At 38.5% G+C, this 26,946-nt stretch overlaps 1 protein-coding gene across 2 annotated transcripts in view; it reads left to right on the forward strand.

Annotated features, from left to right (window-relative positions):
- Nucleotides 1-26,946, forward strand: part of KLHL1 (kelch like family member 1) — a 400,838-nt gene that overhangs the window by 362,615 nt on the left and 11,277 nt on the right. For both annotated transcript variants that reach the window (XM_054013522.1, XM_054013532.1), the window contains 2 exons: nt 1,233-1,395; nt 23,834-24,046. In XM_054013522.1, the coding sequence (XP_053869497.1) occupies nt 1,233-1,395; nt 23,834-24,046 (376 nt within the window). The remainder of the gene's footprint in view (nt 1-1,232; nt 1,396-23,833; nt 24,047-26,946) is intronic.

Here is a 26,946-nt window from a genome sequence, read left to right on the forward strand (position 1 = left end):
TAAGTGCTAACAAAGTTTGGAAGGGATAAATATCTCATGCTTTGTGTTTTAAAGCAATCTATTAGGGATTAGGATAATCTGCTCCCAATAAGATTTTATCCTAACTACTGTAAAGTGTTTTGCACCTGCTTCTGAAGCATCTGATGCTAGCCACCATCAGAATATGGAGTAGATAGGAAATGCCATACTGTATGGTCCATGTTCTTATGCTATATACATTAAGATTTAGGGACACTACTGCTGAGTCATGGTGGCATGTGGGCCAAGCCACGATATAGAAATGGTACCAGAGTCTCTTTGGACCAGATGAGATTGGGGAGCTAGGATATAGGAGATCCCAGAAGAAAACTCTAGGAACAAGCAATACTGGTGAAGAAATTTAGGCTGAAGTTTGCTGTGTTATTGCTTTCGAGTTACCAATCAATCCTCAGGAAAGGGGTTGTGACGTTGAACACTAACTCAGGGCTGGCTTAAATTTTTCCATCAAAACTGTTCTTCAGTGGAAAACTGGGATTTTAGCTAAATTATTTTCTTATTAAAAAGTGTCTGCTTTCCACAGAAAATTTCAACTTTTTATCAAAAAGGTTTTCAATAAAAAGTAGACATTTTCCATGGGGAAAAATAAACCCATTTTCTGACCCACTCTGTCCTCTATATTCTTTTGAGGACATGTTAAGGACTCAGCCCATTTGCCAGTTAACATGAAAAAACAACGCAGTGTGAGTGGGAGGAGATGAGGGGTGAGATGATTGCTATGATCTTATTCAACCAGGAGTATATGGGCATATTAACATTTACTTGGTACTTTTGTTATGGTAATTATTTATTTAAGAATGTAGTGCAGGGGTCGGTAACGTTCGGCACGCGGCTCGCCAGGGTAAGCACCCTGACGGGCCGGGCCAGTTTATTTACCTGCTGATGCGGCAGGTTCAGCCGATCGCGGACCCCACTGGCTGCGGTTCGCTGTTCCGGGCCAATGGGGGCGGCGGGAACCCGCAGCCAGCACATCCCTCGACCCGCGCCGCTTTCTGCCGCTCCCATTGGCCCAGGACAGCGAACCGCGGCCAATGGGGGCCACGATCAGCCGAACCTGCTGCGTCAGCAGGTAAATAAACTGGCCCGGCCCGCTAGGGTGCTTACCCTGGCGAGCCGCGTGCCGAACGTTGCCGACCCCTGATGTAGTGTAAGATTATCTATGTTTATCTTCTCTCTCTCTCTCTCTTCTATTTTAGGTGTTACAGTACTTGAAGGGCCTATTTATGCAGTGGGTGGCCATGATGGCTGGAGCTATTTGAACACGGTTGAGAGGTGGGATCCACAAAGTCAGCAGTGGACATTTGTGGCAAGTATGTCAATTGCCAGAAGCACTGTTGGAGTGGCAGCATTAAATGGCAAGTGAGTAGGGTATTCTTGTTCTGTTTAAAACACACTTTTCTATAGTATGAGTAACTGTTGCACAGTAGTAAATACCTTTTGGTGTATTACCTTTGAGGGCATCATTGGAAGTAAATATAGACACAGGGTTGTTGCCATATGCACATCATCTTTCTGTATGTTATGTTGATAAATAGCAAATTAAAATATATTATCTCATTTTTGTCTTTAAGTAATAAGTTCATGATTTACATTAAAGATCTGAGAACATAGAGCTGAAGTCAAACTGTGTACATTATAATTCTAGGAGGTACAGGGGAACATTTTCAAAGTGTTGGCTAGGACACACTGTGAGTTCGCTAATCTGATCTATACGTGTTGTGTGTGCTAGTTCTATTCAGCAGTCAACTTACCCAGTTACTACTGTGATTTCCCTAGTAGCTGGAATTACTTTATATGCATTCTGCATATTATGGCAGTCAAACTAAACCACATGACCTTTGTGGTCTGAAGGCAGCAGCTCTAGCAGGTAAACCAAAGGGAAAAATGCCTCTCGCTGTGTGAGCTGCCTCTTGTTGTGTGCACTAAACCTGCCATTTGTGGAGGTCACAAAATGTGCTCACATTCTAAGCATCACCTGTAGGATCTTCCCCTCTTTGGTTTTGTTTGTTTCTTGATCGGACAAATGTAGGGCACTAATAAGAGCTCATTGAATAGTTCTAGATGTTATTTACTGTTTATGGTTTAGTCATTTGCCTATTTACAAACTTTCAGTCCTCCAGTCAGTAAGTAAAAACTAAATTGCAAAATTTACTATCAGTATGTGATTAGATATGCACCATAAATACAGCAAATAAAGAATAGTCTGAAAATGGTTCCTCTAAAGTATTGGTGAATAATTTTGAATAACTGATACATCAAAGAAACTCAGGACTGGTTTGTGCTTTGGTTATATTTTATACATCTATCTCACCTTTGCTTAGGAATAAACTATGTAAGGAAACATTGAGTGTTTAAAAGCTTCACACCCAATTATCACCTTTTGCCATTTTTAACAAATTTGCACATCTTTTTGCATCTACACTGGAGAACATTGTAGCCATAATTCAGTCAATTGGTAGCAGTAGTGTCCAATGTTATGGAGACAAAACATTGGCTATTATTAAATCAAACAAGGATCCATTTATATTTGAAAACTGGGTTTCCCTTCCTACAGTTTAAACCAAGTTTAAAAATATAATTGAACTTCTTTAAAACCTATAATACAAATTGCTAATGTAATACCGTTTGATTGTCTTCTTGAATCATACCCTGAATTACACTTAAAAATAAAGCAACTACCCACTTACATTTCTATCTAAATGAGGGTATTCTAAAAGAAGAATAGGGGAATTATCCAAGCTCCCCAAAATAAATCAGTGATTCTCTGATCACTTCCCCCACCTCCTAAATTCTTAATGTTCTGACATAACATACATTATCTCCTAATGTGGATAGTTTCTTGACATAGCCTCCTACCCCACTCTGAACCAGTGATCAACTGTTCTTCACTTGAGTGACAAAGACATACACCTAGCACAAAGCAGAACTTTATTATGCTGACTGGTACCTTCAGCAGGGAGACACCAGTTTATCTTTTGCCTGCAGAAGTTTATGGTGAAGCATATTACCAAGTTTCCCTGCTACCAATGCAGGGTTCCACTCTCTTGAGTTGGATAGCTCTTATTTCCAAATCCAGCCAAGGAGAGCCAAAATCTCTCCTGCTTATGCTGTGGTCTGAGAGATCATTGTGTTTGCCTGAGCTTAATGCATCCAGCTGACAGCAATTTTCCAAAAAGAACCTTTACTTGATCAGAGCCCTCACCCTTGTCCAGACTGATTACTCTTCAGAAGTTGCACTCAACACAGTAGCATCTTTCCTTTGAGGCAGGTGATATTTCTCCTTATAGTTAGGGCCGTAACAAACTCACAGCCTTGAAAAATGCATCACAGACTGTGAAATCTGATTTTTTTTTTCCCACTGCTCCCTGTGAAATCTGGTCTTTTGTGTGCTTTTACCCTATACTATACAGATTTCACAGGGGAACCAGCGTTTCTCAAATTGGGAGGACTGACCCAAAAAGGAGTGCAGGGGAGTCACAAGATTATTTTAGGGGGGGTCACTGTATTGCCACCCTTATTTTTGCACTGTTGTCTTAAGAGCTGGGTGGCCGGAGACTGGCGGCTGCTGTCTGAGGGCCCAGCTCTGCAGGCAGCAGCACAGAAGTAAGGGTGGAAATACCATATCATGCCATCCTTACTTCTGCATTGCTGCTGGTGGTGGCTCTGCCTTCAGAGCTGGGATCCCAGCCAGCAGCCACCACTCTCCAGCTGCCCAGCTCTGAAGGCGGTGCTACCACATGCAGCAGCACAGAAGTAAGGATAGCAGTACTGCGCACGCGCACACACACACACACACATCCCACTACAACTCCTTTTTGGGTCAGAACACCTACAATTACAACACCATGGAATTTCATATTTAAATAGCTGAAATCATGAAATTTAAGATTTTTAAAATCCTATGACTCTGAAATTGACCAAAATCAGCCATGAATTTGGTAGGGCCCTACTTATAGTGTTACTGGAGAAACACCTGGGTAAAAATGCCATCTATGGGTTTTGCCCAATCATCAGGGAGGAAGCAGAAAGTTGCTGTTGTGGCATGAGTATTAACCATGACAGGCTCGCAGGACCATTTTAGATTATTTCAATCCTCTGAAACCCTCTCCAGAAACATGAGAGAATTGCCTGGCAACAAGAGAGAATCACATCCAATTTCTCCACTTGGCAAGTTTTCTCAGTACTCTGCAGATCCTTTTGATGCAGTGGAGAGAAAATGGCATGCATATGCACACACCAATATCCTGATTGACATCAAAGAACATAAAAATTGCCATACTGGGTCAGACCAATGGTCCATCTAGCCCAGTATCCTGTCTTCTGTCAGTGGCCAATGCCAAATGCTTCAGAGGGAATGACCAGAACTTGGCGATTTTGAGTGATCCATCTCCTGCTGTCCATTCTCCGCTTCTGGCAGTTGGAGGTTTAGGGATACCTGGAGCATGTGACTGTGTTCCTGACCATTTTGGTTAATACCCATTGATGGGCCTATCCTCCATGAACGTATCTAATTCTTTTTTGAACTCAGTTATACTTTTGGCCTTTACGACATCACATGGCAACAAGTTCCACAGATAGACTTGTGGTGTGTGAAGAAGTACTTCCTTTAGTTTGTTTTTAAACCTGCCTATTAATTTCATTGGGTGACCCCTAGTTCTTGTGTTGTGAGAAGGGGTAAACGGCACTTCCCTATTCACTTTCTCCATGCCATTCATGACTGTATAGATCGCCGTCAAATCCCCACTCAGTCTTCTCTTCTTTAACTGAACAGTTCCATTCTTTTTGATCTGTACTTGTAGGGAAGCAGTTTCATACCCCTAATCATTTTTGTTGCCTTTCTCTGTACCTTTCAGTGAGTTACTATGTGTTTGCCTTCCAGTCCACATTAGCTATTTATTAATTTGCTGTTAAAGAAGTCTTTACTATTTGAAATACAGATGATCCAAGAACACTGAACTTACACATTTCATAACAGAACAACTATTATGCTGATAGGGACAATAAAAGTAAAGATTAAGACAGTACATTTTCCACTGAAAGATTTTATTATTAGAGACTATGTATGTCAAAGATTTGATATTCCAAACAATTGTATGACACAACTGCAAATTAAAGTCAAATAGACTTTCCTGTTATATTATAGCTTTTAAAATTGCCCTTTAAAAATTATTCCTGATTTCTGAACCATATTTTGGAAACTAGTCATTCTGCATGACGCTTGTTAAACAACTATGTATTTCACATTTAAAAAAAAATACTTGACCTTTAATTAAGTGTGTCTTTAATGGCGCATCAATAATAAATGTTGTTCCGCATAAGTGAAAATACACAGCTGCTAAGGGGATATGCTGATTGACAATTGCAGAACATCACAGAGGTATACCAAGCTGAGTGTCACCAGAATGACTTCAGCACACCACAGGAACCAACACCCACACAGAGTAACGGTCTTTCAGAACTGAGAAGAAAAACCTCTGCCCTTTATTGATTACTTCGTACTCAAAGATGTGCTTTAGAGGACTTTACAGTTGCACCTTGGTTTATATCAAATATCACAGACTATTATTGATCACAGATAAATAAAGAAAAATGAGGAATCTTTTAATCTTAACTTTTAAGAGTAAAACTACTTTTTAAACTTTCTTTTCAAATCACCTTTCATTCCCCTGAGGTTCAGAAAAAAATAGACCTTTACATTTGGACTTACTTCTTCAAGCAAAGCAAATCCTCAAAAGAATTAAGGAGTCATCAAGGGTTTTGTAGGTGAATAATATTCCCTATTGATGTCCAGCTGTTTTTACTCTGTTCTCCTGACACAGAAGCAGCAATCCATTATTATTATTTGTATTAAAGGAGCGCCTGAAGACCCCGACTGACATCAGAACCTTGTATGCTTGGCACTGCACAATACACACAGTAGCAGCCCCAAGGAATGTGCAGCCAAAATATACTACAAGGAACCATTGTTACTAGCCTCATTTTATACATGCGATTGGAAATTGTGGCACACAGAGAATATGACTTGCCTAAAGTCACACAAGAAGCCTGTGGCAGAAGCATGGAATTGAACCCAGATTTCCTGAGTCCTAATCCAATGCACCATCCTTCCACTTCCTCATGATAGATATCATAAATCAGTTCCAAAAGAATTCATTTGGCTTCTCAAGTCTGAATATTTGATTCCTTTGCATCACAGATTTAACCCTTGTCCCTTTCAGATCCCAGTTTGAGCCTTTCACTGCTCTTGTTAGCCTAATCTTTTTATATTTGAATTTATTATTTCTCACTCACATTTTTCACCTAAAGAGGCTGTCCAACATAAAGCTGTGAGTTTATATTTAACAAACTCATAAGAACACTCATGATCAGACTGGCTGTGAGCAATTCTTTTCTCTGATGTTTGGTTGCAGTAATTTGAATTTAGTGTAGATTTTACATCCCATTAATTTTGCTGAAAGAATCACAAAAGTAGAACATAATGATGCATTACAAAAAAAAAAGCATTTCTCAATTATCTGTCTACTCCACTCCTATTTTGCAAATGTATTTTTGAGTATTCTAACAAATCACTTTTGTGAGCAAGGGTTTAGTGATTGATTTAAATCAGTTGGGGTTTGTATACATTTGGCTAGGTTTATTCAGTTCTGTGAGATTGACATTTGTTGTACTCATTTATTACTAGGTTTCCACAAATTTGATTATTGTCTTGGTGCAAATTTTCAGCTATTTTTTTTTATGCATGGGTGTATGGAGGGGAGTAGGGGGAATTTCAGCTCTAATGGTTTAAGTTTGGCAAAGTTATAAGCAACTGAAAACAGTGGAGGGGAGCTAATGGAAAGTATTGAGCAACCTTAACAATAGGTATCACTAACCGTGCCACCTATAATAAATGTGTGATAAGGTGCAGAAGTGCTCCCTTGGATCCTGGGGACACAGGGTTAACTTCAAGTCCCTTGCACAGGTGGTCAGGTGAAGGGGTGTAAGTGGTTGCCTGAGAGACAATGAGAGAATGCCTTTGGGAAAGTATAGTGCTATACTCAGAATTAAAGGAATGGCCTGAAGCCCTGACTGTGGAGTTTTCTGTTTACTTTTCTGCTTATGGAGTGGAGTGTGGACACTCCAAATATTACAGGTTTGTTTATTATCCTTTCTTGTTGATTTTCTTATCCCTTGAGGAAAACACCTTTTGCTGGCTGCAGCTTTACCTTTTTGTTTTTGAGTCTTTGTATTAGTTTATAAACTATTACCTGAAAAATAAAAGTTATTGCTATAGAATGAGACCACTTGGCCTAACATTCCTTGCAAACAAGAAATAGGATAGCCCATATAAATCTTTTGAATTGGTGTGGGAGTACAAGACCCATCTATGTAAGGCTGCTTAATCCTTTAGTGATTTGGAAGGGAAAGCTATTTAGTAGAGAGGCCAATTGCTTCTTCTTAAAACAAAACAAAACTTGTGCTTTGGGGAAAAGTGAGCTGGGAACTCTGTAAAAAATTGCTCATAGAATTCCCTTCTGATTCTGCCTTCTTTGAGGGAGAGCTCCTGAAATCATGGGATGGGGAAAGGGGAGGAGGGAGTGTGGCCCAGAAATTCCTCAGAGCCTTCTTGAATTCCTAAAGATTAGCTGGGCATCTTGCTTGAAGAGCAGTCTTATGCATACAGCTCTCTGGGTCCTCCACAGCAGAATGTGTCCCTTAGATGGTTGTATCTGCAGCAGTATTAATTTCCATATAGATTTCCTCCTGGAAATTCTCTGCGTTAGGAGTGTTGCAAACCCAACAAAATCACTTCTCCCTAACTCTACCCTCTTCAATTCCCATGCTGCCTTGTAACCTGCAAAGCCACAATTGCCTTGACTGAGGACTGATTTCTTCATGCTCTAGGGAGGGTGAAATCCTGGCCTGATTAATGTCAGTGGCAAAATTTCCATTGACTTCAATGGGGCCAGGATCTCACCCATGATATTTAGACCAATATTGAGTCACTGTACCTGGAAATAGCTTTAACTGAATAAATCTCATTATGTAGCTAGTACATTTCTGACTCATTAGGTACTTTTACTCATTCATTTCCTAATTAACATCCTCAATTTTTTGTTGTCAGAAAGATAAGCATTTTTCATGTAATATGCACTCACATTCATTGTTTGGGCTGTAGTTTTGCTAATGGTTAATTTTATGCTGACCTAACTTTGTTTGGGGTTAGCCATTTTATGTTATGACACATTCATTGCTAATTGACGTCACAAAGTCATGAAGTTAACAGTACCACCAAGTCCTTAATGGTGATTCAATATTTGGCCCAAGAAAATTAGCAACATATCACATTCATATCTCCACGTACCTTTGCTGATTGTATGGTTGATTACAGTCTGCTCAAGGAGTTTTATTTTTCTGCCTCTCGTGCATCACAGAATAAAGAATGTGTGTTATTTACTCTTAGCAGAATAATTAGGACTCATTACTAATTCAGTACTCTAACCTGATCTCTTGTGCTTTTGCACACAATCCACATTTCCTACATAGAGCTCAGTGGATGTATAATACAATGTGCATTGGGGGGTTTCTTTATTTGATTTTTAAAACCTCAGAAATGATCAATTCCTAAGTTGGATTTAACTTGGTGTGTTACAGCTAGCCAGCTAAAGACCAATCAAGCCCTACATTTAAGAGGGGATGAAAGTCAGATAAATACATAGAAATTTTAAAGGAAGGGATGTAAAAGTACATAAATTTAGGATAAAATCCTAAAATTATTTAAAGATGTGTTAGAATGCGGAGAGGAGGTAAAGGGGCACCTTCTCTCCCATCCTAGCATGCTTGTGCATATAGCAGAGGAGACTTCCTACTAGACTTTGAGATAGCTCAAAGGGGTGTCCAACCGCCACACTCACTGGTACACTGCAATCCCAAGGGAGCATGGCTTGTCTTCTGGTATGATACCATCAGGCCCCCAGCTGTATAGCTCATGTGTTGCAGTGTGAATATATTTCAACAGTTGTGGTGCCCCTTTTCAAAGTACTTGCAAATTGGGTGCCATCAAGCAGTTCTCCTCATCCCTCACCATACCACCTTGCATGAGCAAGCTTTTCTTGAACCATATCCTATACACAGTTGACACTACTCTACTTTTGCTACACCACTCCACCATTCAGCTCATACCATTAATGAAAAGAGTTTGTCCTCAATGTGCAATTCCTTTTTAGGTACATGCTAAAATGGATAATGTAGTCCCTTTAGATTCTTAGATTGCTGGTTCTCCAGCTCTGGTTCCAAGCATACATAGGATATAAAGAACATACATGGTCTAGCAGATTCCCTATCAACATTTTTGTCATGATATTAGCAAAAACATGGGGTCTGTTGGGGGAAGAAAAAAAAACAACGTGGGGGAACAGTCACTAGATTATGTTCAGGGTGGACTAGCTACCGAGTGGACTGTAGTCGCCCAGGGGTAGGAAAACTAGAAACGAGCTGAGAAGAAAAAGGTGAAGACACAAAGAAGGGAGAGGTAAGATTATACCTGAAATGAGTCAGTACATTTCACAACATTCAAACGTTTTATGGCCATATCTAAATTCAATCAAAGCTCTGAGGTTTGTCAATCACTGGACAAAATACAGATATCTAGTAATTTAAACAAGACATTCAAAGTGTGTGACACTCTTTACATGACACACCAAGCCAAGCATAGCATCAATAGCCTCCCGGGGTTGTTTAAATTACCCTCTCCCCATTTCAGTGGAGGGAACATTTGGTCGGATTGTAGGGAGAATGTACTGTTCCCAGAAGGAAAGGTGTGGGAGAGCCCACGTTAGGGAAATGCCTCCCCCAGCCTCATCAGGTAGGGGGAGTGCTGTTTGTTGGTCAGGCCAAAAAAAAAAGATGCTGCTCACAGAAGGAAGGGGGAAGGAATACTCCCTTGAAAACATCTGTATGCGTCTTTAGAAGAGATTACACATTTGGACTATCTCCTTTACTTCTAAATAATAAAGGTCTTCAGCAATCAATTAGAGAGAAATAATCTACTTGATTTATTCATTGTATTGCATTAGAGTACAAAGACCTTCTGTCATAGGTTTCACCCCCACTCTGAACTTTAGCGTACAGATGTGGGGACCTGCAGGAGAACCCCTAAGCTTAATTACCAGCTTTGATTAGTATGCTGCCACCACCCAAATATTTGAGTTATTAGGGAAACTCTGTTTTCTCCCCCAAAATCTTTCCCTCCCAAGTACTATAACCCTTCCCTGGGTAGTCTTGAGAGACTCCTCCACAAATTCTTTGGTGAACACCGATCCAAACCCTTGGATCTTAAAACAAGGAGAAATTAACCATCCCCCCCCTCCTTTTCCCCACCAATTCCTGTTGAGTCCAGATCCAACCCCCTTGGATTTTAAAACAAGGAAAAATTAATCAGGTTCTTAAAAAGAAGGCTTTTAATTAAAAAAAAAGAAAGGTAAAAGAAAAACCTCTGGGAGATGGCATACAAGCTGATCTCACAGACAACAGATTTAAAACACAGGATGTTCCCCTGGGCAAAAACCTTAGTACACAAGAGAATACCCAATTTGATTATCCCCCTAATGCCAAGACAAGTTACAAAAGAAAATAAACATAAACCTCTTTATTTCCTTCCTTAATACTTACTACTCTGATAAGAAGCTGATTCCTTGATCTTTTTCGCTCCAGCCAAAACTGAAACTGACCCTAAATAAAGGAAACTTCCCTCCTTCCTCTTGAAACATCTTGTTCCCCCATTGGTTCCTCTAGTCAGGTGTCAGCTAGGCTAGGTGAACTTCTTAACCCTTTACAGGTGAAAGAGGCATTAACCCTTACAGCGAGGCACTGTAAAAACACAAAGCAAAAGACAATCCCTGCTCCAAACAGCTAACACATTAAATGGTGAAAATAGGCAAGGGGGGTGGGAGGGATGAAAGGAAGTAGAACCATTTTACTTATGGGAAAGTAAGGGTCAGACAGATTAAGGGCCAGTTTTTCAGATTCTCAGCACTTACAACTGGGGCCAGATGGTCAAAAGAGTACAAAATCCAGCAACTCCTTTGTAACATTTTAGGCCAAATTTTCAAGAGCTTGACCTCTAATTTGCTAAACTCTTGAAAACCTACTTGTGTATTATGGTGTCTAAATGGAAGGTGAACACTCTTGGAAATCCCAGCTTTTGGTGAATGACCCTTTAAAAGTTACAGATGAGGTCTGTGACAAAGCTAGGAATTTGGATGCAGATCTTCCGATTTCCAATTCTATTCCTTAATCACTACATCTTTGTGTACTTTGATCCAAATTTCTACAGATTCACTTTCACATTTATAATCTGAAGTAGTAATATAGATATATACTACTTTTCTCATTTACATCTAGCTCCTACAGAAGGCCTGAAATACTACCACATTCTGTGAATGAATGTCCCCTACCATCTTGGCTGGTGTTTTATATTTCTGTTTCTCTAGTTTGGGATCTTCATAAATTTCCCCACCTTTTCTGTATTTGGGATGATATCAAATATCTTTTGAACTGCTAGATCAACTTGTGTTAAGTTTTTTATTATTGAGTAAATTGAGATGGATTCATTCACTGTGAAGGTCACAGACTAAATAATCGCACAGGGTATTTTCCAAGTCATCCATGTAATTGCAATGCTCTGCTAATTTTCATACTTCAGTAAACACTGAGAAACTTGCTCAAAGCTGCATTATTTTATCAAGTAAACTATTTAAATAAATATGCTGTTATTATGATTTTAAAGGGAAAATAACACCTCATGATTTCACTAGAACTGGGAAAATCAGAAAATGTGTCTGCACAATTATATTTTTATCAGAATAAGTGTGTGTGTGTGTGTGTGTATTAGCTTTGTTTCTTATTTGTTTGGTCTTGAAATTATTACACTTTTATTCAAGAACCAGTTTCTTTGATCTTTCTTTTCTTTAGTCCATGTGCGTCAAGAGAAACACTGCCACACAAGCTGGCCAATTCATACACAGCACACAAAAAGAATAAGAGAGTGTGTGTATTGTGTTGTATGCTTTCTGCCCACTATATTTCTCAGGACATATAAATGAAGAATATTTTACTGAATGTTATAAATATTTTCCCTGTTGCTGAAATACTACGATGCTTTCCTGTATCAAAAAATTGCCTGCTTTTACAAATCAATTTACAGTAGGGGGGCTCAGATTACCTGCCAAACTAGAAAGAGGAGAAAGTCAGTGTTAGTGGTATTCATTTTCAAGAGCTTTATGCATATTGACTAATTCTCACAACATGAGGAAACAGAGGCAGACATGTTAATGCTGGGGCCATAGCAAGAGACACTGGAACAACTACTACAATAGTTATCTTTTCTCAAGCAAAAAAAATACTGATCTCAATTAGTTTTTGTCTCAGTAAAGCTTAAGTAAGGATTGCACAATTAGCTCATTACTAGTCAGAATGAGATCTCTTATCAAATGAACTCTGATTCATTGGTAACACATTATTTTAGTCTCCATTATTACTATGCTATATGCCAGATATTTCCATTTCTTTTCATGATAGTATCAAAACCATTGATGTTTTATAAATGGAGTATTTATTAACTCTAGCTTTTGATTAAACTCTCACTCCTCAAAAGGAGAATTGATCAGCCCCTTGCTGCAGAGAAGAGGAGATGCTCCTTGAACATTTTCTTTCTTAGCTGTAGAGTTTTCAGGGAGACATATGTATTTTATAATGTTTCAGACAGAAAAACATATGATCAATGAATCTTGAGGAGGAATAGTGCTATCATCTAAAATGATTGATCTGACAGAGGAGATAAATATCACTAAAATAATAGCACTGCCTAGCACAAAACCATTTTGTGAGTTCGATAATGATCTCTTGAGCAATAAGACAGACTCACCAGGTATGTTTGTTTACAAATAAGTAGGTAAATAAATGTTCTTACTCTAAATCTATAGTAAATTATTTGTTCATAGAGATGGTGCTGGGCATTGTGTTGGCCGGCTCTTGACCTGATATTGGAACGGACTTTTCCAGTTAATGGAGTCCTCGTACATTAATTCTTTGAACAGGACTCCTTGTCAAGAGGAAATTATTTCTACCAAAAGGAACTAAACCTTGACCCAAGTCATATGAGTTGTGCTAAGCTCCTATCCATGGGAAACCACTCTCTGAATTGCTTGCAAAATATCAATAAATATTTCTTAGATGTCAGGACAATTCTTTTCAGAAAAAAAAATGATTTATTTTCTTTCTTTGTCCAGCATCTTGTATATTTAATCCACTTATTTCTTATACTGCATTGCTAAACAAAGGAAATATTATCCCAAATGTTGCACACTGGGATAACCATTAATAAACTGTCTTGGTCCTATAGTCCAACCATCAGAGAGTTGGTGCTCCTTTCTTAGCTGCAACGGAGCATCTCTTGGCATGCCTGAGGATGTGACAAAGGTGGATATTTGCTTCCTACACCTCACTCAAATTCTAGGGCCATGTGGGTACTGGTTTAGCCTCAGCCATAATTGACAGTAAGCTTGGGACTGCCATAAATTACTTTGACAGGTCTCCTCATACCTATGTCATGTCACATATGCCAGGGTAATTCTCAGCTGCTCTTTTAAGTACCCTGAAGAGGCACAGAGGGGTCTTAATATGAGCCAAGTTCTAGCCTTTGATATATGTGTTGAAACCATTTTGATAGGTGAAACCCGATTAACAAATGAAATAGAGGCATGATTAAACTGCTTTTACAAGCCATATTCCCTAAAATCAAAGGCTGTCTAATATTTTGAAGTTTTCATCTCAAACTGAATTTTAAAATGGTTCTCTCTGATTAGTTATAGGAGCTTTGCAACAATGTAGTAGAAGTAAATACTTCCAACCTAACCAGCCATGACTTTCCCTAACACTTTTCAACTTTAGAGGCTACTTTGTAGCTTCTATCCATTTTCATATTGAGAGGGATTTTAGGATTCCCTGTCTCCCTCAAAATTTAGAGATGGGACTAAGTGAAGTTCAGAAGATCCAAAGTTTGGGAGGGGTTAAGACTGAGTTTTCATTAAGTTCATCTCTCGTCACAGTACTAGAATAGGCTGCAGCATAAATCATTGAGACAGTCCTTATTGAGGCAACATTTCTACTTTAATTGACATAAATCAAGCAGTTCAGGATTGATTCTTTTGTTTCTTCTTTGTGGCTCCTACAAGTCAATGCTTGAAAAAGGAACGACCATTTCCCTGGCTCTTACTAATATGATACCCCAGTAAATGAGTTCAGTAAGCACTGTCACTGACATTTTTCCCAGCCAAGAAAATGAATAAAGATTTTTTTTAAAGGAAACACATACAATGCTATCCACTTTGTAGGCACATAAATTCCTCAAATGTAAAAAGTCGCATACATGGTCCAAAATGAAAAGTTTGCAATCCTGTAAATACTCAGAGGCCATCAAGAGACATGAGGGAACAGAAGAAGTACCCACACCTCAATTTTATTTGCACATGGATCATGTCTTTCTAATTTTAAAATTGAATTAAAATCATAGGATATTAATCTAATCTAATGCAGATAAGCTCCAAAAAGCACCAATAAAGTCCATAATAATAAAAATACAATGTCCAAATAGTAAGTTTGAAGCCATGCTAAATCGTTTTACATTTATACTGGGGCGGGGGGGAAACTATAATTTGGATGTAAATGGGAGATTAACCAAACTTTAGAGAAATTCAGAAAAGGGAGAAATTCTAAATCCTTTCCACAGGTGCCTTTTAAATACTGAGAGACTGTGATTGATTAGTTTTGCACAATGCAGGATTAATTTCTGTATAAATAGGAGGTCAAGGTAAAATGGTCACTAGACAAAGATTACTGCTGTCAAACAAAAAATATGTATCTCAGAGTCTGATACTGCTCCATTGAAGTCAAGGGCAACTGTTTCCCTCAATAAATAAATAAATAAATAAATAAATTTTCAATGGGTAGAGAATCAAGGCCAAAGACAATACCTGCAAAAAAGTATGGTTTGTGACATTTTTATTCCTTTTTAATGTTTGTCCTTGAGAGTAAGTAAAAGATGTTGGACATTGATAGGTTATTTGTTTGTATGCTCTTTGTAACTAACGATATATCACCTCATGTTAAAATAAATGCTTTTACAGTTGTTTACTGACTACTTGCTGTAAGCAGCGCAGTGTTATTATGATCTATTGTGCTTACTTTTATTACTACAATTATTTTATATTACTATTGCTGTTATTTCTTATCAGTTGTTTAGCTCAGATATTATATTCTGAGGTATCCAATGGGCATAATCGATAGCTCTTGCTCCTAAGATCTTACAGTCTAAAAATCAAACACATCAAAGATGGGATGAACTGTGGAATCCAGCGGTGGAGATAATTTATCCTGCTGGATATTAACTGTATATACATATATATTAATAATAATATTTATTATGATTTTATTATTGCTATAGAGCTGTTCTTGTGGGCCTCAGCATGACCATCATCGTACTCTATAGGTGAAATTATTTACTGAATTTTATTATTTTATTTGTTTTAACCAATGTAAGTAGAAGACCTATAAGATCTCATTCCTGTAAAGTGCTGAACACCTACTCTCATTAACTCCTGGATAAGCCCTTAGGGACAGATTTTTCAAAAGAGGTTGAGAATCAGATGTTCAGTTCCTCAGAACTCATCACTGGGGCCAGATTTTCAGTATACCTGACACCTATTTAGATACTTAATTTTTAAGTAATATATACCAGTCATGCCAAGCTCTTCTGCAGATGTGGCCAGTTATTTCGGTACCTAAATGGGAGCTGAATTCTTTTGAAAATCTGGCCCTGATTATGGGTTGTCAAGGCTGGATCCCCACTTTGAACTTTAGGGTACAAATGTAGGGGCCTGCATGAAAACTTCTAAGCTTAACTACCAGCTTAGCTCTGGTTCCGCTGCCACCATTTCAATTTTTCCCTCCCTGGGAAGCCTTGAAAAATCTTCACCAATTCCCTGGTGAATACAGATCCAAACCCCTTGGATTTTAAAACAAGGAGAAATTAACCATTCCCCCTCCTTCCTCCCACCAACTCCTGGTGAATACAGTTCCAACCCCCCTGGGATCTACAACAGGGAGAAATTAACCATCCCCCCTCCTTCTTCCCACCAACTCCTGGTGAATCAAGATCCAAACCCCTTGGATCTTAAAACAAGGAAAAATCAATCAGGTTCTAAAAAGAAAGCTTTTAATTAAAGAAAAAAAGGTAAAAATCATCTCTGTAAAATCAGTATGGAAATTAACCTTACAGGGTAATCAAACTTAAAGAGCTTAGAGGACTCCCCTCTAGTCTCAGGTTCAAAGTACAGCAAACAAAGATAAACACTCTAGTAAAAGGTACATTTACAAGTTGAGAAAACAAAGGAAAACTAACACGCCTTGCCTGGCTATTTACTTACAAGTTTGAAATAGGAGAGACTTGTTTAGAAAGATATGGAGAACCTGGATTGATGTCTGGTCCCTCTCAGTCCCGAGAACGAACACACACCCAAACAAAACACAAACAAAAGCCTTCCCCCCCCCCAAGATTTGAAAGTATCTTGTCCCCTTATTGGTCCTCTAGGTCAGATGCCAGCCAGGTTACCTGAGCTTCTTAACCCTTTACAGGGAAAAGGATTTTGGAGTCTCTGGCCAGGAGGGATTTTATAGTACTGTACACAGGACAGCTGTTACCCTTCCCTTTATAGTTATGACATGGGTGCTGAGCACTTCATGAAAATTCTGGCCATACTGATGCAAGGCATGACAAACATTAATACCTGGAGTCAAATATAGTCTGAACGGAGTCTGAATTCATTTGGCAGATGATTTAATGAATAATGAAGGTGGCTGAGTCACCATTTAATCAAGGATAAAAACAAGATGCTTTTTAGTTATTTGTGATTGCACCAAAACAAGAAGATTTGAAAACCACTGAAGCAATCAGTCTCAATGGGTATTTCAGCAGAGATAAAAAGGACAGAATTTTGAAAGTGAAGTGCTCTTCTCTAACCTTACCTGGACACCGAGTAGAAGGCATCAAAGCAGTGATATGCTGCATGGAAATCCTGGGGAACTCCTGGGAGCCCTTTGTTAAAATTGTCATGATATTGAAGAGAAAGTTGGGATAATTTCCCTTCGTCTGATGGAGGTCACCCATGCTCTGGATACTGCTAAATCATACATGCCAGACACAATTTATCCCTTCAGCTTATTAAAAAATCCTTTTGAAGAGCAAATGCTTTCCCTTTGTAGTGGACAAAATGGCAAGAATTTTCGTAAAATTTCCCAGAGATGCCAAAGGACCTGGTTCTTCCTCTACAAGGTTTTCACACACAGGCCCAGCTTCAAACGATATGAGTTGACCATACAGTGTTATGGAATATATACCGCACTTCTTAAAGAAACCAAGTTGATTTTTTCCCCCCTAGCAAATGCAATTGAATATGTTTGCACTGGTGTTGCCTCCCTTGAGGATTGATTGTCTGTTTAAATGGGGAAACAAATTAATAAATTTCCTAATTCTTCGCCCTTCTTTTCTGCAAACAGAGGCACCCCTGAGACACCAGGTATATCACAGGCTAGTGGAAAATGCTTGTGTGGGAGCCCCTTGTTAAAATATTGGCAGCACGACCCTGCTTCAAAGGGAAATTTCAAAGCAAGTAATGCTTCTTCAGGGTGACTTGACTAATAACTATGGGAACCTTCAAGAAAACCATTAACCTGTAACTTCTACTGACGGAAGTGTGTCTGCTGTTTTAGGAACTAATCCTGCTGTCTCTGCTCCGGAAAAGCTCCTGTGGAAATAATGAACGTGTTGTCTGAGTTAGGACTGAAGCTGTTGCCAATTAATTAGTTATAGTTCTATATATTGTTTTCCCCCTCTCTCTCATTTGTTTTATCCTTTTAAAAGCTTAAAAATAATGTGTCCCTCCCATCCAGTTGCATCTGTTTCCGTTATCCATATGGGGATTTCAGCCCTGTCATTCTTACCCTTGAAATCATTAGGACTCTCTGGTTTGCCTCCTTGTCTGTGTGGTTTTATTACTGATTTTGTCAGCAAAGCTTTAAGATTGTGATTTGACAGTAAAGGAATAATTTCAGTGCTTAATTCTAATATTTTATCCAGCTAAATACATATTTACTCTAGCAGAAAAGTATGCATATTAAGTGAAAAATCCTGCCTTTCTATTCAGTGTGAAGCATTGCCAGCCAGCCAGGCACTGCGAGGCAAAATGGCTCAGGGCAGGTTGGCTCAACCAACTTCTCCTTTTACACAAGAACAATGTTTTCCATTGTTTAACAGCTGCCACATACTGGAGCCTGTGTGCTGGGGGACAAGGTGCATATACCTGACCCAAAGCTGGCAGCTCTTTGGTGGTGCAGCAGTCAGTTGCAGTGATCTTTTGCATGATAGAAAGCAATTTCTCCCTGCTGCTATTTGGCAATTCAAGAGGCTTCCTGATCCTGCTTCTCCCATTATGCATCCACATAGCACAGGGCAGGATTTTTGTGCCCTACTTTGCCCTCAATATCTGGCATAACTAGGCAGACAGATAGATGTGCTTGCATGAACTGTAACAGGTGGCACATAAGAGCTGAAAACCAGTGCATCCCATAATGAGAGAACAGAAACAAATGGGTCAGGCTGGAGGCATAGCCATCTAGTTAAGGTGCAGTTGCATTTTGAGCATAATTAGATGTTTAATTGCACAGTTAAATTTAATAGATATGTTTGCTTTTTAAAGCAATTATTGATTAAAATAACTTTTAAAAAATTATCCTCTATTTCCTGCAAATCAGACTGCTGAGAGATTTGTAGAATTTGATTCTGGCTATTTTCTTTCCTTTTTTAAAAATTTCCTTTGTATTTGGATGCTTGCAAATAAAATACAGAGGAAAAGGCAAACACAGCAAAGCATGAATAACTGTCAAAAAGTATTTGTAAAATATAAACTCAACCAAAGGATACAAATCAGCATGAGCCAATACAGAACAGTTTAAAGCATAATTAACAGAGTGAGAATAAATAGACCTTATCAAGGATCCATTAACAAATTGTATTCAGAGGAAAATAAACTATTTTTACAATTAGAAGCCCTTAATCCATATTTCACAATCCAAGGCTATAGTAAATGGCTGCCTAATCTGTGTGTATGTGTTGTTTGGACACATATACATACTGTGCATTTATGACTGGCTTAGGGTGACCAGACGGCAAATGTGAAAAATTGGGACGGGGGTGGGGGGTAATAGAAGCCTATATAAGAAAAAGACCCCAAAATTGGGACTGTCCCCATAAAATCAGGACATTTGGTCACCCTAGACTGGCTGTAAGTATGGTATCATCTTGTGGTTAAGGCATCAGACTCAGACACAGGATATCAGATATTAATTTTGCTACTGACTTCCTATGTGACCAACTCACTTTGTGCCTCAGTTCTCCATCTGTAAAGTGGGGATAATAACACTTACTTTGTCTGTTTTATGTACTTAGATTGTAAATTATTTGGGGCAGAAACTGAATATTACTCTGTACTGTGTATAGCACAAAGGAACCGTAACCTTTGCTGGAGTATCTGGGTGCTTCTGAAATACAAACTACTGATAATGTGAAGATGACTGTATATATTTTCATTTTATAAAGCTGAGAAAATAATTCATGAATATTTTTTGAATTTTATACACTGTTTTTAATAAAATATTTGCAAATAGGATTTTTTCTTATTTTTCAGCCACTGTTACCACCATTATTTGGCCAGAGTACTACCCTTTATTCGGGTTTAGTATGTGTTCACCTACCCAGATTATGCAAAGGAGGAGCAGAGCCAATACCTCAGTCCTCTCCTCAGTAATATCTAGCTCTATAACTACAATGACTGTGATTGTGCCCAGGGATGCTTCAATAGCATGGAGATGAGCACAATATAAATAACTAATTTAGCGGATGCAAATACAGGAGTGATTTCTTTTGCTTTCTCTATGCCTTTCTCCATGTCAGGACAGAGTCATGCACAATCAAGCATTCATAGAACTGATAGCTGAGCTGTTTAGACATAGCCAGAGTGGAGCATTGTAAGTAGAGCTTTAAAGCAACATTTTGATTTCACACAAATTTTTGACTCCCACCTTTGAAAATCTTGCTTCTGATATCTGACTTAGTATCCCATTTGCCTGCATATCAGGTAGACATCTAAATACCTTAATTGCACTTGCATATGAAAACAGGGCTGTAGTGGAAAGTGTTTTGTGATCTATTGTTGCTCACTATAATATAGTCTTGCTACAATGATGGAATTAGAGATTGGGAGTGAATGCATTAGTACAAATCTATATTATGCATTTCACTTTCAAAATGGAATTTCCCCCCATGCAAACTTTAGCAGAAGTACTGTATAATGCATTGCACATACTAGACATGCAGGAAACATCAGTTCGTAGTGACCCCAGCCTTCAGTTACCTTGAATAATAGAAATCAGATGAAAAGATACATGTTTTAAGACTCAGTTTGCAGGCATTCTTGTAAGATAATTGCTTTATACTTTTGCTTTATTGCTTTATTTGACATCCGCTTCACATGACAGATCAATGTAGCCTGGTGCCCTTGCCTACTTGTGTTACCATACAAGGGTGTCTATGAGGCAATACCTCAAAGTTCCATGGACTCACTAAAGATTAGTAGTAGATTTGGGCTTCTTTGTTCAGGACAACAGCTTCAGTGCCAAAGAAACATGACAGTAAATGAACATTTAATGATCTTGGAATTCATGGAGTATTTAGAACAATAAAAGCTTCCAAATGAATAATTGTTTCACTGCAGGAAACTTTTGCATCCAAAATGGCTCAGTGCTTGGACTTTAAACTAGCCCGCATTTCTATTAGTTAATCTGTGGGGACTGTAGAACAGGCAGCAGACTGGGAAAGGATTCATATAAAAATTTATGCAGCATGGGTAACACTGGAAAAATGAAATCAGAATCATATCATCATAGGAACCATTATAAGGGATGGAAATTATTTTCATTTGCCTACAATAGTTACAAGCAGAACTGAAACATAATTCAACAGCATTTTCATAATTGGAATTTGAAAATAGATTTTAGAGTTTTTCCAGGACATCCACACAAGTCAGCCCTTGCTGATAAATTCATCATATATGTCATTGAAGAAAATCAACAAACAGTACCTGCATGTATCATTCCCTGAAACTATACTTTAGGCATATTACATAGACCAGAATCACCACAAATTCAATCAGAAGCCTATGAAAACAAACTAGGACTTTACCGTACTTTTTAGATATCTACATTTAAGACATAATAAGCCAAATTATGCTCTTCACCGCAGATTTAAGCTCCACAGTGAGGATATCTCGTGAAAACTGCTGGTGGAATGAGGAAGTGCAAAAAGGAATAAGAAATAAGGAAAAAGTCATAAAGGTGATGGAAAGTAACCCATCAGAAGAAGCAGTTGCTGCCTACAGAGCCTCCAAGGGAGCAGGAAATCAAGCTATCAGAATGGTGAGAAACCTAACTATAGGTGAGCTGTATAATGAGTTGAACAACTGTCATCCGCTTGCCAGACAGAAAATATATGTGATCATGTGGACAAGAAGCAAAAGGAGGGAAGATGGAAGATGCCATTTGTAAGGGATTCAGGGGCAGACTGCTTGTAACAAGAAACACGGTACATAACAGTTGGCAAAAATACTGTGAAGGTCTACTTAGTGAGGAGAACCCTTTATATGCCAAGCTACCGTTGTGTGAATTGATAATCAATGGCCTGTCAGAAGCAGATGTTAAGGCTGCATTTCTGAAAATGGCACCTGGAAAATCAGCAGGTCCAGATGTAGTCAAGGCAGCTATGATCAAAGACTTGAGAGACATTGATGGACACAGTTTGGAAAGAGAAGAAAATTCCAGAAGAATGGAGAAAGTCTATACTGGTACCTATATACAAACAAAAGGTGGCATACAAGACTATTAAAAGTACCAAGTAATTAATGTTGTCCCACTGCATGAAACTGTTAGGGAGAATCATTCATAGTCACATTTGTTGAATAGTGGAGCCTGTTTTAAGAAAGGAGTGGTTTGGTTTGAGAAAAGGAAAAGGGATGACAGATTATATGCCGATCAATAGACAGTTGGCGGAAAAGAAGCTGAAGGTAAACATCAAGCAGGGTGGGCTTTCCTCAATTTGGAGAAAACATTTGACAAAGTACCTCAGTGACTGCTGAGGCCTCCACTGCAATTCTGTGGGGTACTGGAGGACCTTGTCCAGATGGTGATGGTTTTGTAGGATGGTTCCATGACAAAGGTACAGATGCCCTTAGGTGCATTGAAGAGTTTTGAGGTGAAGGTTGGGCTCCATCAAGGATCAGTGCTTATCCATTACTATTCATAATTGTGACAGACTTCATAAGTAAGCAATTCCAAATGGAAGTTGGTACAGAGTTAAACTTTGTAGACAATGTTGTGCTAATAGCTGATAGTGAGGAGTACTTAGTCCAGACAAGTGATACCAACAAACTATGGTCTCAAAATGAGCAAAGAAAAGACAGAAGTCAGGTGGGGACTCCCATGGAATCAAGACAGCTGAATATCAACAATTAGAGTCAGTTCCTAAATCAGGTTTTTGTGTTTAAGTTCCTAAGGGGCTGGTTAGTGGCAAATGGACAAATCAACAGCAAACTTCAGGGAAGGCTGCTGACTGTGGGGAAGTCTGGTACAAGTTAAGTGGAATGATTTATGATCAACAAATGTCGAAACTACTTACAGAACAACAACACAAAACTGTGGTAAGACCAGCTCTTCTGTTAGGATCAGAGACATGAGAGGCACTTGAGAAGACCATTGCTGGGCCACGTGTGGAATGATCTCATCAGGAATGAGACCTAGGTCTGCTGCATCAGAGAGAAGCCACAAGAGAGGAGCATGAGATGGTATGGGCATATATGAACACCTGATGAAGGGAATCCTACTATGGAGCCATTTGAGACTAGAGTTCAAGGGCAGAGAACAGAAGGACAGCCAAGAAAATGGTGGTTAGACTGTGTATGGGAAGATGGTGATATTGTTTCTGCTTTCTGACTGGATAATTTGCTTTTTCCTCTTCTAAACTGTACACAGCAGCTTGTACAAAAAATGTTCTATGATTTCAAAAATCCATTTTCCCTCCATTTATGTTCTAAAATTGCAATTCTAAAATGTGTACTGTAGTTTTCATCCAGATTATTTCTGTCCTCATCCGCACCAATTTCCACCCATTGCTCTGTCTATCCAGGTTCTTATTTGAACCAGATTACTGAGCATGACTGAGCACCTGCAATTTTCCTTGTTTTTTTTCCCTTCCCATCACAGATGGTAGGCAACTGTGCAGCAACCCTGCTTCTGTGGTTTGGAAATCGTGGGAGAAGCAAGTTCTCCTGAGATTTCTGGCCCATGAGGCAGAAGAAAGTAGTATGCATTTTGAACTGAGAATTAAACCACCTATTCCCAAATGACTAATCAGGAAATAACTTCCATTCCACTGAGGGTTGGCAGAAAACACAGAAGAATGTGAATTTGGCAATAGTACTAACATCAATGTATTTTCCAGTGTGTTATACTTCTGTGAACTTGAAATTTGACAAAACATATTCCGTAGTCCCTTCATTTCAGATGACAGATGAGAAAAGCACACAAAGCCTCTCTGTTTATAGTTTTGCTTAATAAAGTTCTTGTACTGAAATTTGCATGTTTTGGGTTTTTTTAGGTTATATTCAGTGGGAGGTCGTGATGGAAGTTCTTGTTTGAGTTCAATGGAGTATTATGATCCTCACACAAATAAATGGAATATGTGTGCTCCAATGTGTAAGAGAAGAGGAGGCGTAGGTGTGGCCACATGTGATGGCTTTCTCTATGCAGTTGGAGGCCATGATGCTCCTGCTTCTAACCACTGTTCCCGACTTCTGGACTATGTAGAAAGGTATTAATTTAGTGTACAATTACATGTGCTGTTTTCGAATGCAAGACAGGTTACAATTGTCTGTATCCTAAAAATTGTAAGAGTTAAGGTTTTGTTGTTGTTGTTTGTTGTTGTTTTTTACTAAATGACAAGTGAACTCAAAAATGTTATTAACCATATATAACTACTTTAATAAGATAAATATAATATATTACCATAACACCTATCATATAAAAGTGAGCTTATAGAAAACAATACTGTGTTGTTTTGTTTCGTTAGTACAGGGGTTCTCAAACTGGGGGTCGGGACCCCTCAGGTGGTCATGAGGTTATTACAGGGGGGTTGCGAGCTGTTAGCCTCCACCCCAAACCCCTCTTTGCATCCAGTACAAAATTTTGAGAACCACTGCATTAGTAGCACATGAACACAGAAGCAGAACTAAGGTCTGTTCACATTTCCATTGGAAACTTCTGTATCTAAGGCAGAAATATTTTCTTATTGAAGAGACAAGAGCTCAGCATGAAAGCAAACCTGTAATACCAAATTAGATTTAGCAATTTTTAAATTATAGTCAGGCAAGTAATAAAACAAAGCTCTTTAAGTAATGCTGATGCACACTGCACCAAGGTGGGTCCTTCAGCAGGACTGTTATTGCCTGACACTGTATTTACAGTATATAGCCTGTACTTTGCATTTCACAAGCAAATATTCTGTGAATCAAGAGAGTTTAATAGGACACCAGGGCACTATTGGAGCTATTAAGATCTATCCTGCCTGTGATTTGCAGATACTCTTCTACATTTAATTGAGGTTTTATTACATTGTTTAAAAAAAAAAAAAACTAAGAAAATTAACATATCAAAGGTATGCAAAAGTTATAATGCTAAAAGGGAGGACTAACCAGGAAAGTGGGAACATACAGAGTTAAAGCTGCCACTCCTTTCCAAGGAGAAAGTTAATCAAAATCTTTAGAAGTGGACATGGACATGAAACCCTAGATTTACCTGAGGCTCATGAATTAGAAAAACAGAGCAAAACTGATAGAACACCTTTTGCTTTTCTAACATTTGTATTAGCTGTCATATAGGAGCAGTGTTACTTTGGAATTTGAAAAAAAAGGGTATGAATTTCATTTCTTTTTCAGCCACATATGCTTTCTGATTACTCCCTTGTTTCTGGATTGAATTCTCCCCTCACTGAAATCAATGGGAATGTAAGCATATAACTGAGGGTTGAATTTGGCACTTTATATAAAATGTTACTCTTATCTAATAACCAGGCATCATGAAAGAAGTTGAGGAAACAAATTGTAGTGCTTGCTTTTTTGTGTTGAAATATGACACAATCTAATCTCTGCTAATTTTAATTCACTTTTCCTTTAAAAACAAAAAAACATGGGCACATATAATAGTATTTTATGTCATTTCACATACATGAACTGTTTATGTTAAATAAACCCATACCAAAAAAAGTTGTGGGTTAATTTAGTGCACATGAAAGTGAGGAATTTAGAGCACTGCTTTGAGCCAGGCATATTGTAAACTGGTATTCTAGAATCTTCTCCACATAACTGTGACCTGCAACATCTCCATTCTTGTAGTCCTACACTTTTGCTGACTAACAACTGATAATCATACACCAAACTTATTTGCATATGTAACCTGCACAAGACTTGATTCTAGGCTTTTTTAGACACAAAGGCACTGACACATAGAATCACAAAATCATAGAAATGTAGGACTGGAAGGAATCTCGATAGGTCATCTAGTCCGGTCCCCCACACTGAAGCAGCACTGAAGTATTATCTAGTTAGACAAACACATTCCTGACATGTTTGTCTAACTTTTTCTTAAAAACTTCCAATGATGGAGATTTTACAACCTCCCTATATAATTTGTTCCAGTGCTTAACTACCATTACAGTTAAGACATTTTTCCTAATGTATAGCCTAAATCTCCCTTGCTGCAATTGAAGACCATTACTCCTTGTCATGCCCTCAATGGATAAGGATGACAATTTATCACCCACTTCTTTATAACAACCTTTTATGTACTTGAAGATTATTGTCATGTCTCCCAGAGCCTTTTCTTCTCCAGACTAAACAACCCATTTTTAAATCTTTCCTTAGATCATGTTTTCTAGACCTTTAATACATCTTGTTTCATTAATCTGTACTTTCTCCAATTTGTCCACATCTTCCCCGAAGTGTGGTGCTCAGAACTGGACACAGTACTCCAGTTGAGGCCTTATCAATGCTGAGTAAAATGGAAGAATTCCTTTCCATGTCTTGTTTATAGCACTCCTGCATCTCAGAATAATTTTCGCTTTTCCCCCATAGTATTACAGTGTTGATTCATATTTAATTTGTGATCCATTATAACTTGGGTTACCAGATAGCAACTGTGAAAAAACAGGATAGGGTTTGGGGGTAATAGGCGCCTATATAAGAAAAAGTCCCCAAAAACGGTATTGTCCCTTTAAAAACAGGACATCAGGTCACCCTAATTATAACCCCCAGATCCCAGTGTATTACGTTGCATTTGTCCTTACTGAATTTCATCCTATTTAGTTCAGGGCATTTCTTCAGTTTGTCAAGATCATGTTGAATTCTAATTTGCCCTCCAAAGTGCTTGTATCCCCTCCCCTTGATCTCATCCACAAACTTCATAAGTGTATATTCCATTATCCAAATCAGTTATGAAGACATTGAATAGAACCAAATCCAGAATACATCCCTGAACGATTTCACTCACTATGCCCTTCCAGCTTGACTGTGAACCACTGATAACTACTCTCTGAATACAGTTTCCATCCACTTTATATTATGCTCATTAGGCTATGTATCCTTTGTTTGCTTGTGAGAAGGTCATGTGAGACAGGATCAAGAGCCTTTCTAAAGTCAAAATATATTACATCTACTT

The sequence above is a fragment of the Malaclemys terrapin genome, chromosome 1 (genome assembly GCF_027887155.1).
Source record: "Malaclemys terrapin pileata isolate rMalTer1 chromosome 1, rMalTer1.hap1, whole genome shotgun sequence".
Classification (NCBI taxonomy): Eukaryota; Metazoa; Chordata; order Testudines; family Emydidae; genus Malaclemys; species Malaclemys terrapin.